The sequence below is a fragment of the Rattus norvegicus genome, chromosome 3 (assembly GCF_036323735.1).
Source record: "Rattus norvegicus strain BN/NHsdMcwi chromosome 3, GRCr8, whole genome shotgun sequence".
NCBI lineage: Eukaryota > Metazoa > Chordata > Mammalia > Rodentia > Muridae > Rattus > Rattus norvegicus.
In genome coordinates, this window is record NC_086021.1 from 164521887 (window position 1) to 164544391 (window position 22505).

General features: G+C 47.7%; 2 protein-coding genes across 5 annotated transcripts in view; one reads left to right on the forward strand and one right to left on the reverse strand.

The window, feature by feature from the left end:
- Gss (glutathione synthetase) overlaps positions 1-16457 on the reverse strand; it is a 30339-nt gene extending 13882 nt beyond the window's left edge. The window contains 6 exon segments of one of the 2 annotated variants that reach the window (NM_012962.1): positions 718-834; positions 1510-1649; positions 1925-2000; positions 5594-5739; positions 11447-11581; positions 16383-16420. In NM_012962.1, coding sequence (NP_037094.1) covers positions 718-834; positions 1510-1649; positions 1925-2000; positions 5594-5739; positions 11447-11575 — 608 coding nt within the window. In that variant the 5' untranslated portion in view covers positions 11576-11581; positions 16383-16420. 2 annotated transcript variants of the gene reach the window in all.
- The window catches only part of Myh7b (myosin heavy chain 7B), a 45231-nt gene continuing 38050 nt past the window's right edge, over positions 15325-22505 (forward strand). The window contains exon 1 of one of the 3 annotated variants that reach the window (XM_039105078.2): positions 15325-15836. The gene's annotated coding sequence lies outside the window, so the exon portion shown is untranslated. Of the gene's footprint in view, positions 15837-16426; positions 16579-22505 lie in introns of those variants that run through there. The other 2 variants (XM_039105079.2, XM_017591783.3) reach the window with 2 other exon arrangements.

The following is a 22505-nucleotide window of genomic DNA, read 5'->3' on the forward strand; positions in this document are numbered from 1 at the left end:
AACCATCTTGAGACACTTACCTAGCATCTTCACACATCTGGAACATGGTTGAGAAGTAGGAAGAAAGCAAAAAAAACAAAAACAAAAACACTCTAAGCAGTTAAAATGGACACCATAAAATTCTCAGATCAAAGAGGTCCTCACACTCTTCACACACGGTTACAGTAACCAGGATCCCTGATTTCCCCCAGAACCACAGCAAACTAGAAAGCAAAGGGACAGAAGCAGAGGATTCCTATTTCAAGTGTGCTGACAGCAGGAAAATGTAAAAGGAGACGTTTAAGAAGCCAACTGGGAGCATTAGAGAGGTAGGGATGGGAACTCCATGCCAGCGGCACGGGCGCTTCCTAACTGTGTGGCCCTGTGCGCTTAGCACGATGCAATCACTGTCCGTCATCACCATCATCACGATGACTTCCATGCAACCAGGAAACCTTAACTTATAGGCAGCGTCTCTTATTTTAGAAGAAAACCCCAAACGCCACTAAAGTATTTTTGGCATTTAAAAGTGTGTGTCTCCATTCCTAGAAACACCCCTTCATCCCCTGATGATGAGTAGCAAAGGAGAGAGAAGCTGCCACCTTTCCACATTCTTTTTTTTTTTTTTTTTTTGGTTCTTTTTTTCGGAGCTGGGGACCGAACCCAGGGCCTTGCGCTTCCTAGGTAAGTGCTCTACCACTGAGCTAAATCCCCAGCCCCACCTTTCCACATTCTTACTTGGCTGAGCCATAGAGCTCCCAGGCTTTGGCGATCCCCAGGGCCAGTCCCTTGCTGGGGTTGTTGGACAGGATCTTGGAAGCTTCGTTGGTCTTATTCAGGACATTGAGAACATGTCTGTTGGAAGAGAGATGGCTGCTCAGTAACTGGATGGACCAGAGTGCCCTTCTGCCCATGACCTCACAGATACATATAGGAGCACTACTATGAAACCCAGCCAAGTGCTGAAAAGTACCTCACAGCCATTCCTGGAGTATCCTGCAGCCAGGATATCCTGAGTCCTCACTTACATGCACTCCCAGAAGTCCCAAGACCCTGTGAGGCCATTTCACCCCAACTCAGTTCTTAAGGGAGTCGGAGCCCCTTATGTTGGGCCTCCAGGTGCTATATGGAACCCATATGGAATCACAGTGACCCGAGCACCCCGGATGGCTAGGAAACTACAACTATGGCCCAGCCCTCAGAAGCTCCTCAAGCCCCCTCTGCTTTGGATTCAGATGCTTCCTGGCATCAGGTACGTCAGGACCTTCCTATCAGAGGCCCCTCAAGGCATCACTTTCCTTGCCTGGAGCGTTAATGTGCACAGGGAGGGGCAGGACTAATATGCCATGAGGGCCCTTCTTTCTCTGATATATAATCGACCTGATTTCAAGTGGAAAACTACTATGAGGAGAAAACGGAGATGTGAGAACCGCATGACTCAGGGCCCGGGAAGGAACAGTCACGGTGGCTATTGGTCCATTGAGCTCTTCCCCACAACTGCGCTCCGTACAGACTGCCCTAGGAACCCACCGGTGCACAGCCGGAGTCCGGGAGGCCAGGCCCCCAAAGCTGGCAGAGATAGTGTTGATCTCAATCTGTTTCAGGGCTTTGGAGCCGTCTGCGCTGCACTGGAACATGTAATCTGAACGATTGAGGCCCAGGAACACAGTCTGTGGAAAGAACTGAAGGCTGAGGACACTGGCCCAAGGGCTGACTCTGGGGTCGAGCCACATGGTACTCTACAGAGCTAAGGAGAACTAATATTCCCAAACCCAGAAGGATCATCCCAGGACTGGTCATGCACAGGCCCAGTAGCGACTGGTCAGAGGTAGATTCCTATGAGATCAAGACTGAGGCCAATTCTTCTAGTAAAAATAAAACAAAAGCAAATCCACCAGCAATAAAAGAGACAAGTCCTGGACAAAGGAGGGCTAGCGCTGGTTACCTGGGCTATGCCCTCTTTCAGGACTTGCTTGTAGATATCAAAGAGACGGGCAGTATACTCATCCTTTTTGATGGTGCTAGAGGAGGAAAGAGAACATTGTCTAGGCTATGTGAGACCCTCCAGGTCAGGGAGTCCCACTCCACCTACTGACTCCCAGGCCCTTTCTGGGTCTTGAATACCCATTCTGACCTAAGAGAAAATAGTGCCTAATGATCTACCCTAGAGCCAGATAACCTGGGTGCAAACCGCTGTCACCCGCTGTCAGGCAACCTCAGGGAATCCTGTCACCTTTCCACCTTAGTCTGTTCGACTGAAGAAGATAATAACTGTGCTTAGAACATAGGGTTGTGGTGAAAGCAAAGGACACTGTGCTTTCTAAAACCTCCTGAGTGAGGTACCTCAGACCCAAAAGGACATGCACTCACTGATAAGTGGGTATTAGCCAAAAAGTACAGATACAAGCCACAGATCCTAAGAAGTGTAGCAAGCAGAAATGCCCAAGTGAGGAGGCTTCAATCCCACTTAGAAGGAGGGAGAAAATAATCACAGAAGGCAGAGGGAGGGAGGGGTTTGGGTAGGAGAGGGGAAGGGGAGGGGAAAAGGGAACAGGATCAGATATGGGGGTGGGATGTGAGAGAAGCCCAGAGGGTCAGCAGAATGAATGGAAATATTCAGCCTCAGGGGGTGGGGAGTGGGAGGACCCTCTAGAAAGTACCAGATGCCTGGGAGGTGAGAGACTCTCAGAATTCAACGGGGGTCAGAATGCCCAACATAGGAGAGAGGGAACTAAAAGAGCCCACCTCCAGTACTAGACAGGGCCTCAAATGGAGGAACGGTTACTAACCTGCAGTCAAAATTTCTGACCCAGAATTGTCCCCGTCTAAAAGAACTACAGGGGCAAAAATGGAGAAGAGACCGAAAGAAAGGCCGTCTAGTGACTGGCCCAACTTGGGGTCCACCTTATGGGGGACACCAAGACCTGACACTACTATGCTATCACTATGGTGTGCTTACAGACAGGGGCCTGGCATGGCTGTCCTCTGAGAGCCCCAACCAGCAACTGACTGAGACAGAAGCAGATACTTACACTCAACCATTAGACTGAAGTAGGGAACCCCTATGGTTGAATTAGGGGAAGGACTGAAGAAGCTGAAGGGGAGAGCAGCCCCATAGGAAGACCAGTATTCTCAACTAACCCAGATCAGGGAGTCCCAAAGACTGAGCCACCATCCAGGAGCATACATGGGCCAGTCGGAGGGCCCTAGCACAAATATAGCAGAGGTCTGTCTGGTCAGGCCCTAGTGTGAGAGGATGTGCTTAATCCTCCAGAGACTTAAGGCTCCAGGGAAGGGGAGGGCTGCTGGGGAGGAGAACCCTCTCAGAGGCAAGGAGGAGGAATGGGATGAGGAACTGTGGGGCGGGGGGGGGGGGGACCCAGGACATGTAGATGTAAATAGATTAAAAAAAAAAAAACGCAATCATCTTGAATACTGATGGCTGAGAAGTTTTCTAGCTGACACTAGTTTTCTAGTCAACACTCCACAGTACTCTGGTTACCTTCCAGATCCGTCTCCCTCCTCCATGACAGCACCCAGGGCAGTTTGTTGTGTACCTGCAGTTTTTCAGGCCCAGGGTACATTTCCTGGTTTACTGCTTAGGTTAGCCCTCATAGAATACTGTTCCTGTAGAGAAGTGTTCGCTGTCCAGGCCAGAGCCCTTTCTAGGAGCTCTCACAGCACCGTGAACGCCCCCTCTACAAAGCTGACAGAAGACGCAATTTTCACTTTATTGTATGACAACTGATGTCATCCCTTCTGTTTGGCCCGAGGCTGTACGTGGGCCATCACCTCAGCCCAGGGAGCAGCTGTGGATGGTGACATGTGCTAGGGGCTCATCCGGTATGGTTTTCTGGAGCCTTAGGAAGAAGCACAGAAAGGAGGAGTCTGGAAGTCACTAACACAACACTGGTTGCTTCTCAAGAGTCAGGCAAATGTGGTGCCTCAGCCCAGGCCAGGTTTATATCTGGTGACAGGAGGCCTGTGCTGGAACAGTGTGGGGTTGGCAAGGAGTTTGCCTTGAAACCTCCCTCTCTGGCCAGCCCTCTCTGGAGGGTGAGTGCTTGCACTGGGGCTGTTCTCAGCCCATGGTGAGGTGAAGAATCCCCAGCTGGGCTTTAGCCTCCAGGAAAAAGGACACATTTTTGCTTCTCTGAAGAGGTTAACACCTTTCAACTCCAGGTTCTAGGCTGTTCCCTTAGAGCTAGCTATGATGATAATTGTGGTGGTGGGAGGGGGAAGGGAGAAGGGAGAAGGAAAGTGGGGTTCTGAGGTCTCTGGAGCTGGTCTCCCACCTAATGACATTGTCAAGTGTCAATGGGCGAAACCAGGCTGCTTGTGGTAAGCACAAAGCAAGCCCACCGTGAGAGAGGGTGCAGCAGAGGTCATTCATGGCCCACTGGAATTTTGGCTCCAAGCCATTGGTTTCCAAACTTCATGGCATTATTGTTTCTTCTCATGTCCAAACTGCCACCAATCTGAAAAAAACTTGGTCCCTAACAAAACAGTCTTCCATCAAAAACTTAACCATAGATATATAATCACACATACACACACACACACACGATTCTAAAGTAAGCAATTTATACCTAATTCCAAAATTAAGTGAGAAGTGTCACTTGCTTCAGGACCTGAAGATCTAATGGAAGAGACAAAGGAATGGCTGACCATAGCTATGTGAGCTTCCAGGATTGTTTACTTATATCTTCGTTATGGCTTGCTCTGCATTTTGTCCTACCTACCCAAAGATAGGAAGCTTTGGGTGACAAGAAATGTTCATTAAAAAAAAAAATTAAGGGCTGGAGAGATGGCTCAGTCGTTAAGAGCATTGACTGCTCTTCCAGAGGTCCTGAGTTCAAATCCCAGCAACCACATGGTGGCTCACAACCATCTGTAATGAGATCTGATGCCCTCTTCTGGTATGTCTGAAGACAGCGACAGTGTACTTATATATAATAAATAAATAAATCTTTAAAAAAAAAATTAAACACATCCTTTTAACAGCCTTCCCTGCTCTCTGTTTTCTTCCCAAACCAGGCCTTTTCTATAATTCCAAATGGAGAACTTTTAAAAAAGTTATTTTTATTTTATGAGTATGAATGTCTTACTTATGTGTACGCAAGTATATATACTCCAGGAAATATTTGGTGCCTAAGGAGGCCAGAAGGGGGTGCTGGATCCCTGGAAAAACCATGGAGGTTTCCTGTGAGCCACCATGTTGGTGCTGGGAACTGAACACTGGTCCTCTGCTCCTGGGGCAAGTGCTTTTTAACCACTGAGCTACCTCTCCAAACCCCCCAACCCCCGCAAGATTTTTGTCATGAAAAGCAGGGGGCCACTGACCACAGAATCACAGCAACCTTAGATCTCAGTCAACTTCATTTTTCAGATGAAGAAACTGAGGCTCAGAGAAGGAGGAGGGAGGGCTTTCCTTTTGCCTCCCAGACAAAGAGCAGCAGAGCCAGGATTAGAAGACAGCTCTCCTCACTCCTTTCCACTGAGGAGCACCTGCTCTCTGGCCCACCAGGATAACTAACACAGCAACAACTCATGGCTCCCCAGCCTTCCCATCCCCATGCTAGCACCCCTGACCCCCAACCTCAGCTCTCAATACCTAGACAGTGTTTGCTCCAGGAAGGCGGAGTTCTGGCTGACAGCATCTACCAGGATGTTGAAGTCCATCTGCACAGCATAGGCCTGCTCCAGCAGAGTGCTGGGCACTGGTGAGGGGAAGAGCGTGAATGGGGCATACGTCACCACCTGATCAACGAGAGAGTGGGGGTAGAACAGCTGTGAGTGGGTATCTTCTCGAAAAGTCAGGCCTACAGGCACTGAGCACGCAACTGGAGGGCAGCAGTCACTTTATGAAGGGAAGAGATGAGAAAAAAGCAAGAAAGGGTACAGTGGCAGCTTCCAGGCTCTGTGACAATTCTACAGGGTTTTCTTTACATGAGAGGCACAGGAAATAAAGACTCCCACAAGAATTATTAGGTACTTACTGCTTGCAAATCACTGTGCTGAATACTTAAGACAGGTTTATCATTAAATTCTGTGAGGAAGGAGCAATTGTTATTCAAACTTAGCAAAGGACTTGAGTTAGAAGTTGGTATTTGGATTTGAACCAGGATCGTCACTAAACCACTTTATCACACTCGAGCTACACGGCCACCATAACTGCACCCCCCTCCTATGTTCCTAACTGACTGATGTTGAAGTCTGTCCCCATGTCAGGAGCTCACCCTGGCCTTCTAGCTGAAGTAGAGGGGAAAGGTTCCTGGTAGGGAGCCAAAATGAACTGTGGCTCTCCGACTAGAAGCCAGGAGCGCCATGCCCTTGTCCTGTGTACGGGTGGTGACTCCAGTTAACAGGCTGGCATTTAGTTGCATGCTGGGCTGTTTGGACTTTGACATAGTCATGAAATCCAAGTATCATTTAGGACGGTTATTCCAAAAGGGAGATAAACCTCCTGAGATTTCCAACAACAAACGAACTGGAACTTGGCAGATAAAAAAATAACCCTGTTACTTGAATTATTTACCCTCTTGGTTAACATGTTTGCCGTTACAGTAGAATGGGTTTATGGTGGTAGAACCTTCTCTTTATTTTTCTTTTTGTTGTTGCTGTTGGGTTTTTTGAGGCAGGGTTTCTCTGTGTGTGTAGCTCTGGCTGTCCTAGAACTCAACTTTGTAGACTAGGCCAGCCTTGAACCCAGAGATTCACCTGCCTCTGCTTCCAGGTGCTGGGATTAAAAGTGTGCACCACCACTGCCTAACTTAGAACTTTTATTAATATACTTTCTTTTAAAAATTTACCTTGAGCTCCCCCTCTCATCTTTTCTCTGTGTGCATTTGCCCCCTTCTCTCTTTCTCTCTCCCTTCTTTACGCACCCCCCCCCTTCCCATAGTGACTTCCTGGCCTTGGTCCTTGAGGTCAGTGAACTAGTCAACCAAGAGTGGCTTCCCAATAAACTGGCCTTTTATATAATATTAAAAAATTACCTTGAACTAGATATTACAAACAACCATACACATTTCAAAAGAGCTCTAACTAGCTAGGTGTGGTGGCACATGCCTTAATCCCCAAACTTGGGAGGCAGAGACAAGCAGATCTCTGTGAGTTCAAGGGCAGCCTGGTCTACAAAGTGAGATCCAGTATAGTCCTGGATATGTAGAGAGACCCCGTCTCAAATAAAGAAATAAAGAAATCAAAATAAAAGAGCTAAGGTACATGGTGAGAAGTGTGCTTCAATCCTACTTTGGCCTGAGTCACCATATAATGAGATATATATATATATATATATATATATATATATATATATATATATGTATATATATATACATATACACACACACACACACACACACACACACACACACACACACACATATATATCACAAATATATGATCTCCTCATATAGAAGGATCCTGTCTCCAAAAAACCAAAAAAACAGGGTCAGGATAATTGCAGATCGCGTAAAAGGTGACCAGCACCCAAAGTGCATGGCGTTAAGATGCAGGAAACTGCCTCTCTCAAGTCCCACCCAATCTAAAAAATTCTCAGAGTTTTTCTGCCAAGCGTTCTGTCTGTCCTGACCCCAGAACTCACTGTGCCTATTTGAATCTAGGAAGAACAGCAGCACACGGCTGTCTCTGCTGTCCACAGCCTGGGACACACAGCCCTCACTTTTTAAACAATAGCACACGTATGACAATCATGCTCTGCTCTGCCACCAGGGGACAACAGGAACAGTGAGGTGGGGGAGGAGCAACTGCCAGACCATGCATCTTCTACCACTAGGTTAATGGAATCAGACTCGGGCCCTAAAGCTCAGCGGCTGGTGCCTTTACCCACTGAGCCCTCTAGTGGTCAAGTCTTGAACTTCTGCCTCCCCTGATTCCATGACCCACGTGCTAGAATTACAGGCATGTGCTGCCACACCTTCCCAGCTTGACTTGTATAGATAAACTGTGCAACTTTCTATGGTTGCTGTATTTGTTATATCATTTGAATGTGTGCATGGTGCATAGACTTGTTAGTGGGCGAGCACAGGTATACTGAGAGTGAGATGTCTTTCCCTCGATTGATCTCCACCTTCACCTTCTGAGACAAAGTCCCCCACTGAACCTGAAACTCAGATTTGACAGGCTGGCTGGCCAGTGAACTCCGCAGGGTGGGGGTTACAGTGCCTACTACTGCACCAGGGATGGATTCTGGGGTCTTAACTCAGCTTCTCACGCTCGCTCAGGTGCTTCAGAAATGGCCTGTCTCCCCAGGTCCTACTGGTTCAGTGTTGCCTTTGACGTTTTGTTTTAATGCTGGCATGGGGATGGAGAGATGGCTCAGTAGTCAAGAGCGCCGGTTGCTCTTGCAAAGGACCTCAGTTCAACTCCCAACAACCACCGGTAGCTATAGTTCCAGAGGACCTGACACCTCTTCTGGCCTCTATAGGTAGTGAACATCCTACCCTTGAGCACACACAAACACATAAAATAAAAATAAGTATTTTAAAATGAAAACATTGCTAATTTTTTTCCTTGAAAAGAAGAAGACAATACTAAGGCAAATGTCAAGATGGCTTGCCTCTGAGGGGAAGGGTGGTAGAGAAAGGAGCCTTACTCGACACTGGATGAGCTTCTGGACAGCACCTAGCGCATGTGCTACCTGTCCAAAATGAGCTCACTGTCACTGTTGCAGGTGCCAAGCCTCACGTGGCCGGTTCGCTGCACTGATCTACAGGGTGAAGGTCACAGTCCCCTCTGTCCAGAATCAAAAGCTCGGCTGTCTGACCTCAGCTACACCCGCCGACCAGCCCTACCTTTCAGCTGCATTCTTAGAACAGTTTTGCCCTCTCCCTTCTTTGGGGTGTCCCCCATTTGTCTTTTAAGCTCTAATTTGACTATCATTCCCCGTTCTACCTCTAATCAAAATGAATCACTACTTCTCGTGGGCATCCCGAGAGACAGGAGGGTGGGAGTGTGCAGACAATTCCTCAGGAACTTAACTCCACAGGATTAGAGTCGGGCTCGCCAAGCTTCCCAGGACCTCAGTGACCTCAGTCAAGTTACTTAACTTCTCCGAGCTGTGACTCCATTGCTGCTGTGGTGAAGGTTGAATGAGTCAGCAATTCCAACGTGATTAGAATAACACTCAACACACAGTGGCTGGTCAATAAATGACTGCCTGCATGCTACCTGCATGCTCCCTGCACCTCCACGGCCAGTGACATCCTTAACTTTATTCCCTGCTACATTCTCCAACTGAACCCGTGTTCCAAAGGTGAGAGCCTCTGACTGACCACTTAGCCTTCCCTGTCACGATGGTCCTGGCATAGAGCAGGGTGTGGATTAAAAAAAAAAAATCACAGAGTCGGGGCAGAAGGGGAGGGAGAGGGAGGGAGTGGAGAAAGGAGGGAGGGATAGAAAAAAAGGGAAGAAGGAAGTGGGGGGTTGGAAATGAAAAAAGAAGCAAAGAACAGAAAAGCTGATCTAGTGCATGCCTTTGAGTACAGAGGGAGAAAGGGCTGGGTGTGGGGGGGACACAAGGCAGTAAGTACAGCCACTCAGAAGACTGAGACAGGAGAGTAGAGGGTTTGATGCTATTGTAGATCACACAGTGGAACCCTGTCTCAAAAAAGCCAAAGAGAGAGAGAGAGTGTGTGTGTGTGTGTGTGTCCCTGTGTGTGTGTGTGTCCCTGTGTGTGTGTGTGTCCCTGTGTGTGTGTGTATGTCTGTTTCTCTTTCTCTCTGTGTATCTGTGTGTATGTCTGAGTGTGTGTTTCTGTATGTGTGTGTATCTGTGTATGTGTGTATCTGTGTATGTGTCTCTGTGTGTGTCCATGTGTGTCTGTGTGTATCTGTTTCTAGGTGTGTCTGTGTCTATATGTGTCTGTATGTGTGTGTGTCTATGTGTGTGTCTATGTGTGTCTGTATGTGTCTGTGTGTGTCTCTGTGTGTGTGTGTCTGTGTATGTGTCTCCGTGTGTGTCTGTGTGTGTCCATGTGTGTGTCTGTGTGTGTCTGTGTATGTGTCTCCGTGACTGTGTGTGTCTCCCTGTGTGTGTCTCCCTGTGTGTGTGTCCGTGTGGCTCTTTGTGTGTGTCTCCCTGTGTGTGTGTCCGTGTATGTGTGTGTCCCTGTGTGTGTCCCTGTGTGTGTGTCCATGTGTGTGTGTCCGTGTGTGTCCCTGTGTGATATACAATGAGTGTCTAGTCTTTGCAACATAAAGCAGTAAGACTAGGGGTTGGGGATTTAGCTCAGTGGTAGAGCGAATGCCTAGCAAGTGCAAGGCCCTGGGTCCGGTCCCCAGCTCCGAAAAAAAGAAAAAAGAAAAAAAAAATTTGCCATAAAGCAGTAAGACTGGGTGTTACCGTTAGGGGAAGTTTGCCTAAGGGCAAGTAGAATAAGCAGCTAAATAAGACCTGAGATTTGGCCTTTTCTCTCTCTCTCTCCCTCTCCCTCTTCTTCTTCAGATTTATTTGTTTCATGTATGTGAGTACACTGTTGCTGTCTTCAGGCACAACAGAAGAGGGCACCGGATCTCATTACAGATGGTTGTGAGCCACCATGTGGTTGCTGGGATTTGAACTCAGGACCTCTGGAAGAGCAGTCTATGCTCTTAACCGCTGAGCCATCTCTCCAGCCCCTGGCCTTTACTTTTCAACATTTAATTTGTTATCCTTGGCAATAAAAACAAAAAACAAAAACAAAAAACATTAGAAATGAAGCTAACCCTCACCTAAGGTTAATTCATTAAATAGATTGCTAAACAAAAATTAAAAACACGTGACGGAATATATATGATTCAACTTGGATTTTTTTGTGGTTGGTTGTTGTTATTTTTCGAACCCTGGAACTCACTCTGTGAACCAGGCTGGCCTCCAACTCAGAGATTCACCTGCCTCTGCCTCCTGAACACCAGGATTAGAGATGCGGGCCACCATGCCTGACTCAACTTGAACTTTAAATTGCAGATGTGTGTGCGAGAGTGTGTGTTAGCACAAGCCAAGTCGGCCTGCTCATGCATGCTTAGGAGGGGAGCAATGGGAGGAGCACCATGAGTTCAAGGCCCTCTCGGTCTACACAGTGAGCTTTAGGCTAGCTAGGACTCCGTGCTAAGACTCTGTTTCCAAAACAAACCAAAAAGCAATTGCAGAGAAGACAGCGTGATTCAGGATGCTTGATATAGATGGATTCCCTGGACAGAGTGCTTCCTGGGAGCCATCTCCTAATCATCCTGCATAGTCAGTGATGTGGTCTTCCTGTGTCTACATATTGGAAGAAAGGACATCTTACAGAAATTAAGTAGGTGCCTACATTACACTTCAAACCCCAGACTTAAGTGTGACTGCTTTCTACTTTTAGAATCATACTTCTAGAAATCAATTTTAGTTACTGAATAAAACAAAGGAAAGAGACAGTCTTTCCCCCATCGTGGAAGGGTGGGCTCAGAGGAGTATGATGAAGCTTACGTCAGAGGAGCTGGGGTTCTTTGCGGACCTCAGCAACACCCCCTCAGCCAGGGCCCGGTCTATGGCCTGCTGTGCCAACTCTTCCAGCTGCTTCTCATCCTGCAAGATGCTTCCCCAGCTGGTGGCCATCCCAACCTGTGACAAACAAGAGGACTTGGTGACAGAAGGCCTGCAACCCAGCAGCCACCAAAATGTGGCTACTTCCAACCTTGTGAGACCTGACCAGTTACCACGGAGGGGCAACTGTCTTTCCACTTCCTCTGTGTACATAACCCAAGTGACAGAGTGCTTCCATGGCTACTCATTCTCTTTGGAGTCTCAAAACAGCAATGGTATCACTCTTACAGTGAGGAAACAATGGTTCAGAGTACAATGACTTGCCCTAGACGATGGCTTCTGGTCTAAAACTCTTCAGTGGAGAAAAATGTCAGTAATGCCATATGTAACCAGAGCAAGTAGCTTCCCTCCCAGAACTGCAGATTCCCTACCTGGGAACTAAATGCAAAGGGATAAATACAGTCTTGCTGTGTAGCCCAGGCTTGCCTCAAACTCATGGTTCTTCTGCCTCCAACTCCTGAGTGCTGGGATTACAGCCCTGTGTCACCAGGCCCATCAGTAGCCATTATTTTTAATGTGTTATCTTTCTCTGGGTCACTGGTTCCTAGCCATTAGCAGTCTTGTCAGACAAGCAAAAGCCCATGGACAGATAGCTGTGGAATTCAGTGTGGGGAAATGGGAGCTAGTGGAGGTCCAGTTGCTCTAATGCTGGAGCCATGGATTCTTATTCTGTTACCACGTTTCCATATAATGTCTAGCAAGTCTCCCACTGCTTGTTAAGTGAGTACAACCAGAGCAAATCCCTATGCATAGCCCCTTATGATTGATGGGGCTCAACGGGTGGAAGGGGTTGAACGAAAACCATTATAGTAAATTGTCAATTTCCCTTAAGTTTTTAATTACACTTATTTAGTGTGTGTGTGTGTGTGTGTGTGTGTGTGTGTGTGTGTGTTGCCATGGAATTCCTGGTGGAGGTCAGAGAAAAATCTGCAAATCAGTTCTTGCTTTCCACTAAACTGAGGTAACCAGCCATGGTGGCAAAGACCTCTTTACTTAATGACTCACCTCTCTTGGCTCTAATTTCCTTTCTTTTTTTTTTTTTTTTTTTTTTCTTTTTGGAGCTGGGGACCGAACCCAGGGCCTTGCGCTTGCTAGGCAAGCGCTCTACCACTGAGCCAAATCCCCAACCCCATCTAATTTCCTTTCTTATTCCAACAACTTACCTCAGTAAATCTCAAACAAATTAGAAAGTGGGGAGAGGAGGAAACTTTATGGTATATCATGAATTGCAGATAAAGTCAGTTTCAATTTCTTCCTTATACTAACCAGGAGCCTTTTTCCCTCCAGTTTTTCCAGACAGGTTTTTTTGTTTGTTTGTTTGTTTGTTTGTTTGTTTGTTTTGTTTTGTTTTGTTTTGTTTGGGGGGATATAGTCCTGGTTGTCCTGGAACTCACTCTGTTGAGCAGGCTGGCCTCAAACTCAGAGACCCGCCTACCTGGTGGTGTTTTGTTTGTATGTAAGCCTGTATATCCAAAGAATACATTGAATCCCAGTTATGATCCTCCCTGTGGGTGCTGGGAATTGAACTCAGGACCTCCAGAAAAGCAGCCAGTGCTCTTAACCACTGAGTCATCTCTCCAGCCCCCACCAGGAGCCAGTTTACCAGCACAAAACAATTACATCTTTGTATGGACATTTATCCCCATAGTATATAAAAGGAACAGAAAATATTTTTAAGAAATCACATTATAGCCTGGAGTGGTACTATACACCCAGCACTTGGGAGGCTGAGATGGATAGATCTCTGTGAGTTCGAGGCTAGCCTGGCCCTACATAGTGAATTCCAGGACAATCTGGGCTGCACAGAGAAACTCTGTCTCAAAAAAAACAAAGAGAAAGGAAGGAAGGAAAGAAGGAAGGGAGGGAGGAAGGAAGGAAAGAATGAAGGAAAGACCTTATCTTATCAAGGTAGAAATGCCTGAAGCCCAATCCCTGGCCCAAGGTGAAGGAGCCATTTCAATCGTGGCCAGAGACACCAAGAGCAACTCACATTTTGCTGCTTATTCACTCTGCAGCAGGTTCAGGGTTCAGAGGATCTGGACAAAAAGATCTGGAAACATCTGCTCACTGTCTGGGTTCTACCCAGCTGTCATTTAATTCAAGGTAACAAACATGGCTGCCCAACTCAGTTGTCTTCAGGAGGAGAGTTAGATCGTGATAGATAACCTCCGTCACTTTCAGCCTGTGTCTCTTCCCCATAAATGAGCGGGGTTTAGATAACTCTTCCAAGTCTGCCAGCCTCAGCACATCGCTTTGACAGAAAGAGCACATGGTCTGAGGGCAGTCTGGACCAGCGCCTGGCTGGGTGAGGATAGGAGACAGCAGTCATCGCAAAGACTCTGGAGTTACACAGACCCAGGTGGAGTCTGTAACCTTTACTTCTCTTGTAAGGACACTGGATTAAATGAGAAAAATCAGTCGGGTGTCTCGGCACGTTCAGAACTTTTCATACTCAGTTTTCTGTCCCCACAGTGAAAGGCCTGAATCTGGGTAACTGTATAAGGAGGTTTCTTATTCAGACATGGTGGTACGTTGTCTATAATCCCAGCAGAAGTAGGAACATTTCTGCAAGTTCAAAGCTAGCTTGAGCTCCACATTGAGTGCTGGGCCAGCCAGGGCTATCTAGCAAGGTACTGTCTCAAACAATAGCTCAGCTAAGACTTTTATTACTTCTTTCTCCAGTCAGGATCTTGCTATGTCACTCAGGCTGGCCTCTAACTCAGCAGTTCTCCACCCTTTGAGAGCTGCAGGGCACGGTGCTGGCTTGGATGAGGACGCCCAGGCTGAGAGCCTTTCAGCAGAAGGCATGAGGGCAGGAAGAGACCAAGCAGTGTGATTCAGACTCACTCATAACAACTCACTCCTCCAAGAGTAACTCGGCCTCGAAAGAGCCACCTCAATACCTTCTAAGAGCAGCTTCCTCAATGATCTAGGACATCCAACCCGGCCTCACCTCTTAAGGGTCCCACCACTACCCAAAATCACCACACTGGGCACCAAGCCCTCCACATGAACCCACAGCCGAGTGCTATGCATAGGAATTTGCTCTGGTTGTACTCACTTAACAAGCAGTGGGAGACTTGCTAGGGAGACAGAATAAGAACCCATGGCTCCAGCATTAGAGCAACTGGACCTCCACTAGCTCCCATTTCCCCACACTGAATTCCACAGCTATCTGTCCATGGGCTTTTGCTTGTCTGACAAGCCTGCTAATGGCTAGGAACTAGCAACCCAGAGAAAGATAACACATTAAAAATAATGGCTACTGATGGGCCTGGTGACACAGGGCTGTAATCCCAGCACTCAGGGGTTGGAGGCAGGAGAGCCATGAGTTTGAGGCTAGCCTGGGCTACACAGCAAGACTGTATCAGCTGAGGCAACGGTTCCGTTGGTAAAGTGCTAGTCACACGAGTTGATCTTCAGCACCCATAAAAGATGACCGCAGTAGTGGGGTACTCTTCTGAAATCCCAGTGCTGGGGAGATCATGGCAGCTGGACATCTGGAGCTTGCTGGTTAGTGAAGCCCTGTCATCCCCAGAATGCACAGAAATCTTGGGCAGGTAGAGGTGGGGTATAATCCCAGAACTTGAGGTGCAGAGAGAGATAGTGTAGAGAGTTCAAGGAAGATACCTGGGACTCGGCCTACATGTATGTGCACATGCAAATGCACTCTCACATACAAGCACTGATAGGCATATCTGTGTAACACACACACACACACTCCAGAATGCTTAGGCATCCATGTATACACGTGCACAAATGCTAACACATGTGCACAAATGGACCTCTTGTTTTCCTTTCTACAGATTTAACTGTTCTGTGACTTGTTCGGCTGGTGACTCTCGTTTGCATTTACTCAGCAGGTACTTTTCCTGGTTTTAAATTAGAACATTCACCTGCTCCCTGGGACGCTCCTCCTCTGATGACTCTCACCCTGGCCTCCAAGTCTCCCATGCATTCCTCTCCTACCTCCCACCTCTTCCAGTCCTGTGGATTCTGCTGACTAAATGCAGCACTTTGAATTCCCCCACGTCTGCCTCTACTGATCTCTGGCACTGACCGACCTAGTGCCAACTCCTCTTCCTGGGCACTTTCGGAGTAGGAAAGGTATCTTAAATGCCTTTGGCACACCAGCTTCTCTCCTACTTTCAGATCTGCGCCGGTGCCGCTTTCCTGGTGGCTTAAAGGCTCTCCTTCTGAGCTACATACATCTCCAGCGTCTGTCTCCCCAACTCCTGAGTTTTGGAAGCCATCGCTGGATTTCCCTGTGCAGGTTCGTACTTCTACCATAAAAACAGCTTTCGCCTTGATACTTCTCTCCTAGTACTAGAACCCAGTAGTCAGTGAAGGCTAAATAAGTAAGTGATGAATGAATCACGGAAACTTTAAAACGCCCACACAGAAATCCGGTCGGACTTTAATCCCGTGGGCGAGGCAAGTACCAGCTCAGGGCCTGGGGCTACAACACAGTCGCCCGTCCTGGCTTGTCCCCACGATGGACTCCATCCGCGCCTCATCCCTGGACAAAGTTTGGTCTGATCTCTCCCAGTGTTTGATGGCGGCTTGTTTATTTTCCCTAGAACTCTGGCTCTAGCCTCGCTGATAGTGTCCGAGCTGGCAGCCAGCGATCTGGAAATCTAGGTTCAGCACGCCTAGCACAACCCCCTCACTGGACACAAGCTTCCCGGTGCTCGCCCGGGTCCCAGCCACCGCGTCTGTCCGCCCGCGGCGTTCCAATCGCTCTCAGACCCCTCCCTCACCGCTCTCCTCCCAAGGAAACTTGACCCTCGCCAGCCGCCGTCGCCGAGCCCCGACTTACTCGCTCGTTGTCCAGCTGCTCGCCAAGCTCAAACTCCACACGCCGTTACCCAGGCTCAGGGGGCAGGGCTTCGGTCCGACCCAGTGCGCCTGCGCAGACTGCCCTGTTAGGCTAAAAAAAAAAAAAAAGAGGGTGGGGAAGGAGCCCCGCGTCTATAGAACTGGACGGCAGCCGGGAAGGGTCATTACGTGAAAAGGTGAGAAGTGACTTGGACTTTAAGGGATAGGTCGTTACTCTAGGGAAGAGGCCTTGGGTGTGGCTATAACAGCGGAATGCTACCTGTTAGCTTAGTTTTCAGAGAGTAAGAGCTTGTGACATTCTGTGAAATGGTGACACTCAAAGAAGAAAGCGACGGATCACCTAGGAACCGAACCTGGGTCCTTGGCAAGAGCAAAAGTTCTCTTAGCCGGCCTCTCTTCAGCCCCGCGAGGCTGTTTATAAATTTGCAAGTTCATGATCCTCTTCCCTCTATACAGAACCCCTCATCCTCTGGTAACCTACAGTAATTTAACTTTCTTTTCCCTAGAGTGTGAGAGGTTCATTCAAAATCTGAGGTACCTGATAAAATTTTCCTTAAATGAATGAAATGTATCTGACCAAACTCCAAGGAATTATGACTAAGATACCAAACTCCTAGTCGGTTTGGTGTAAATAAAAGGTGGGCTCTAGAGTGTGGGGCAGGCTGTTAAGAGCTGGCCCCAGGAAGAAATCTTGAAGCTGGAGATTTGAAAAGACACCATTCTATGTTAGGTACAGGAAAACGTGTAGAGTTAGCTGTAAGTTGGTGAGGCACCAAGCCAGGGTGTGTAGCTAAAAAAGGGGGGTAGGGGTGACATTTTAGGGGTGTCAAATTGAAGAGAGAGTTAGGAAGGAGAATTTCTACTGACTGTAAATCAGGGGCCTAACCCAGGGACCGGAATCCTTCTAACTCTCTAGATAAAGCAGGCACATCTCTCCAGTGTAGGAAGGACAGCCGTCCAGATGTCTCGTATGAACGGGACAGAGTTGGCAGATGGGTGGTCTGGTTATTACCAGAAAAATGTTTGCTGTCAGTTACCTTTTTCTTGTTTCTGTACCAGACCAGGTAGGAAGCAGCTGCTTTGAGTGACAGACAAAAGTCACTGTATTAACCAGAGACAAAGGTAGCTATTTCTAGTACTTAAAGAAATTACAGTAAGCAGGGAGTGCTGGCGTGTTCCTTTAATCCCAGCCCTTGGGAGGCAGAGGCAGGAGGATCTCAGTGAGTTCTAGACCAGCCTGGTTTACATAGCCGGTTCCAGGCCAGCCAGAGTTAGTTAGACCTTGTCTTAAAACCAAAACAAACAAAGATGAAATTATAATAAAAATAAAAGCACCAAGGCCCAGGGCTCTGTACAGACTCTTCTTTTAAGATGGACCAACAGTGGTCTATCTGGTGATTGTGGGTGACATTTGGGGAGGACCCCAGATGTTGACAGCCCTTCGGTTGGGTCTCCACATTGTGGCAGCTGAAGTGGCTTCCTTTCCATCTTGTAGGCATGGCAACTGAGGCTGAGAGGTTGCCTAACTTGTCCAAAGTGACAAGAGACAAAAGAGGCAAAGTGACAAGAGAGGGGAGGAAGAACATGCCGTCCAGCAAAGCTTTGTCTTTTCTGCTCCTCTCCGTGGATAATTTACTTCTAAATCCTGACACAGCTGGCTCGTTGTCACTCAGATGTTCACCACCACCACCCCTGTCAGTCTGTCCCGTGAATGATTCTCCTTCAGACCAGATATTAGTGCCTGGGATTACTTCTCTTTGTCGTTTGTACCTTCTGAACATGAATTCCATCACCATGGCCAGTACCCACCTTGTTCATTCCCCTGACAGGTCCAGGACAGGAAAAGACGAAGAAGCAACTTCAACAACAAAGCAGGTTTAACCTGAGAAAATATCCATGCCTCTAGGTCAAGAGTCCACCAGAGGGGCCTACTGCTCTCTTACAGACTAGAAAAAGGGAGAAGGGAGCGAAGGTAGCAAGAAGCACTCAAGATTGCCAGGACTAGGACTAACTAGGGGATTCTGATAGAAGAATGTCAGGAGAAGGGTCAGCATCTCCTGGGCTATCTGTCACTGAGGTCAGCAGGCCAGGTGGATGGCAGGAATCTTGGAAGACAAGTTAGTTTAGTTCTGGAAAGCCACATCACTCTAATTTCAGATATTTAAATCACCATTTAACCAAAATGAAGGAGCATTACAGCATGGTCTGGGCTAACACCCGTTAGACCAGTGGTTCTCACCCTGTGGGTTGTGACCCCACGGAGGTCGAATATCAGATATACTGCATACCAGCTATTCACATGATTCGTAGCAAAATTAGTGATGACGTAGCAGTGAAATAATTTTATAGTTGAGGGTCACTTCTACGTGAGGAACTAAAGGGCTGCAGGGTTAGGAAGGCTGAGAACTGCTTCCCCGGACCCTGGAATGGTGCCTGGAAGGACGATCTTCAGTCTTCAGAAGATAATTCAAATAGTCTGGGGGGGGGGAGGTGGCTGCCAGCATTGGTGGAAACTTGAAGGTGTCTCAGGTGCTCCTCACAAGTTAGCCATGACTCCTTGCACAGCCCTTCAGAGGTCATCTCTGAGAACGGCTTTGTTCCTTCAGGGCTGCGGTTCAAATCAGCTCAACCGGTAGAATATTTGCTAGCATTCGTGAATCCTAGATCTTCGAAGCAGCACCAAGCATGGTGGTGGACGCCTGGAGTCCTACCACATGGAAAGTAGAGGCAAGAAGAGCAAGAGTTGAAGACTTGCCGTAGGCCGCTTGAGACTCTGTCACACACACACACACACACACACACACACACACACACACACACACACACACACACACACTGTGGAGAATTAAAGGGTCTAAGATCCGCAGAGGGAGGCTTGGGGTGTATCCCAGCAGTAGAGTGCTTGCTTAACATGTGTGAGTGAGGTCAGGGTTTGATCCCAGCGTCCCCCTCAAAAAAGGATTAACAAGGCTCCCACTTTCCTCCATCATGTACACTTTAAAAACTGGCCACAGTGATATGTCTGTAACTGCAGCACCTTGCGGGCATGTGAAGTGGGAGGGTCACGAGGCCATCCTAGGCTGTACATAGATTTCGCCTCCAACCAAAAACCCAGGATGAGGGAATTTTCCCAGGGCCTTTGTGGCCCCGTGCCTTTCGTATTCGTGTAGTAGACACCAGAGAACCTGCCAAGGATTGTGCAGAGGGAAATGAAGCTGTAGGGAGCCTTTGGTATTGAAGATGTGCGTCCAAATCCTGACGGCCCAACCCAGCACTGTGACTAAAGCAAGCTCTCTGGCTTCGGTGAATCCCATGGCCTGACTTCCAAAGTGGACTCTTATTTTTTCCTTACTAGCAACCACTCTTTATTGAGCTGGTCACAGGTACTGGGAGCTTGGCTATTGAGTCCAGTACTGTAATGGTCTCCATTTTTACAGCGGGGGAAGTAGAGGCATGACGAGGTGTCCTGGTTTGCTAGAGGTCACACAGCTCAGCTCTCTTATACTCTTAGCCCGTGACCCCATTCCTAGGCTTTGGGGTGAGGTCAGGCTTCCCTGAGCTGACCGTTGAACCAGTTGCAGTCTATGTTGAAGGATTTGTGGGAACATTTTAATTAGGCAGAAAAAGACAAGCAAAGGTACCTTTAACTCTGTGCTCTGTGTTTGCCCCCGAGGGCCTCTCTCCAAGTCTCAGCTAGCCTTTTGGAGAGTAAGGTTGAGACAAGGCCTCAGTGCAGTTCATTATGTAGCTGAGGATGCCCTTGAACTCCTGATCCTCCTGCCTCTACTTCCCAAATGTTGGGTTTGCAGGCCTGTACCATCCCACCTTTGGTCTGGTATGTGGTTGGGACACCTCCCACGCGCGTCCCAGGGTCTGCATCACACATGGCTGATGTCTCTCTTTAGCCTTGACATAGCCCCACCTGGCACTCAAGTTTATGAGTCTGTCTACCTCTGCACCTGGCTGGGGGCCACGGCTTCAGCTATTCAGAGTGGAATTCCTCTTTCTTCCAGCCTCTAGCAAAGGCCTGGTCCAGACTTGCTACTCAGGAAATGCCTGTGGAATCAGAATGGGACTCTGGCATGTGTTGGGGATTTACTGGGTGCCAGACCTATTCCTGATACTTTATAGGTGCATCTCATTTTACCCCCACAGTAACCCTGGGAGGCGGACATTACTGTTCTGATTGTACTGAGAAGAAACAGAAGCTGCACTCATTCTGCTGTAGTCCCACTTTCAGTTGCTGTTAAGACCAGAACTGGCTCTCAATCTGTGGGCCATGACCCCTTTAGGGATCTGAACCACCGTTTCACAGGGGTTGCCTAAGACCATCAGGACACATAGATACTTACTTTATGATTCACAACAGTAGCAAAATTACAGGAATGACGTAGCAAAGAAAATAACTCTATGGTTGGGGTCACCACAACATGAGGAACTGTATTTAAGGGTCACAGAATTGGGGAGGCTAAGAACCAATGCTCTAGGGCTCTCATTGTAGATGATGAACTGGGGAAGCAGCAACTCCTCTCATTCTCCTCCATTTGTTTGTTTTTTTAAAGATGTGTTTATGAGTACATTGTAGCTATGTTCAGACACTCCAGAAGAGGGCATCAGATCCCATTACAGATGGTTTGTGAGAATTGAATTATGGTTGCTGGGAATTGAACTCAGGACCTCTGGAAGAGCAGTTGGTGCTCTAAACCACTGAGCCATCTCTCCTTGTTTGTTTTTTTGAGACAGAGTTTTTCTGTGCAGCCCTGGCTGTCCTAGACCTTGCTCTGTAAACTAGGCTGAGCCTGAACTCCGAAATCTGCCTGTCTCTGCCTCCCTAGTCCTTGTATTAAAGGCATGTGCTACCACCTCCTGGCCAAGTGGCTACATCTAAGCTCCAGGATCCTCAGAGATGTATCACAAAATCTGGTCCAGCTCTTATTTCACTTACAAGCAAAGAAAATCCCAGGGAGAAGAGAGGACTGGGTCAGTGAGACGGCTTTTCTTTTTCTTTTCTTTTTTTTTTAAAGATTTATTTATTTATTTATTTATTTATTTACTTATTTATGTATATAAGTACACTGTTGCTGTCTTCAGACACACCAGAAGAGGGCATCAGATCCCATTCCAGATGGTTGTGAGCCACCATGTGGTTGCTGGGAATTGAACTCAGGACCTGTGGGAGAGCAGTCAGTGCTCTTAACCACTGAGCCATCTCTCCAGCCCCCAAGACGACTTTTTTTTCTTTTTTTCTTTTTTTTTCAGAGCTGGGGACTGAACCCAGGGCCTTGCACTTGCTAGGCAAGCGCTCTACCACTGAGCTAAATCCCCAACCCCGAGACGACTTTTCAAAATGGGCTGAAGACCCGAGTTCAGTCCCTAGGTCCTGCATGGTGGAAGGAGAGAACTGGCTCCCACGCGTGTGCTCTGACTTATGCATATGCATAAATACAACTAAATAAATGTAGTAACATTTTAAAATAAATGAACTTTCTTTGATTTTTTGTATTCTGAACATTTCATAGGAATGGAATCACGTGTGGCCTTTGTGACCTTCACTTGGCCAGCGTAACGTAGTCTGAATCAGAGCTTTGTCCCTAGGGTTGGAGAGATGACGCAAGGTTAAGAGCACTAGCTACTCTTGCAGAAGACCCTGTTCCATTCCCAGAGAAAAACAAGTTAGCTAATTCCATTTCCAGAAAGCTCTACACCCTTTTGTGGCCTTGTCAGGCACCAGATAAGTACACGATACACACATGTAGGCAACATGAAGAATAGCTTCATTTCTTTAGGTTGAATACTCACATTTGAAATTATACCATTCTGTGCATGGGTTTCGGCCATCTGAGCTGATCCCCCTTTGTAAACAGTTTTACCCCCTAAGACAGGGTCTCCTTCTACAGCCTTGGCTAGTGTGGAACTCACTATGTAATCCAGGCTGGCCTCAAACTCACAGAGATCTGCCTGCCTTTGCCTCCCACGTTCTGGGATTAAAGGTGTGCACCACCCTTTCCTCGCCTCTTCAGTGTTTGCTTTTCTGGATGTTGCCAACATGCACATACACATCTGTATGAGTAGGACATTTTATAGTCCGCCCAAGGAGACGCCA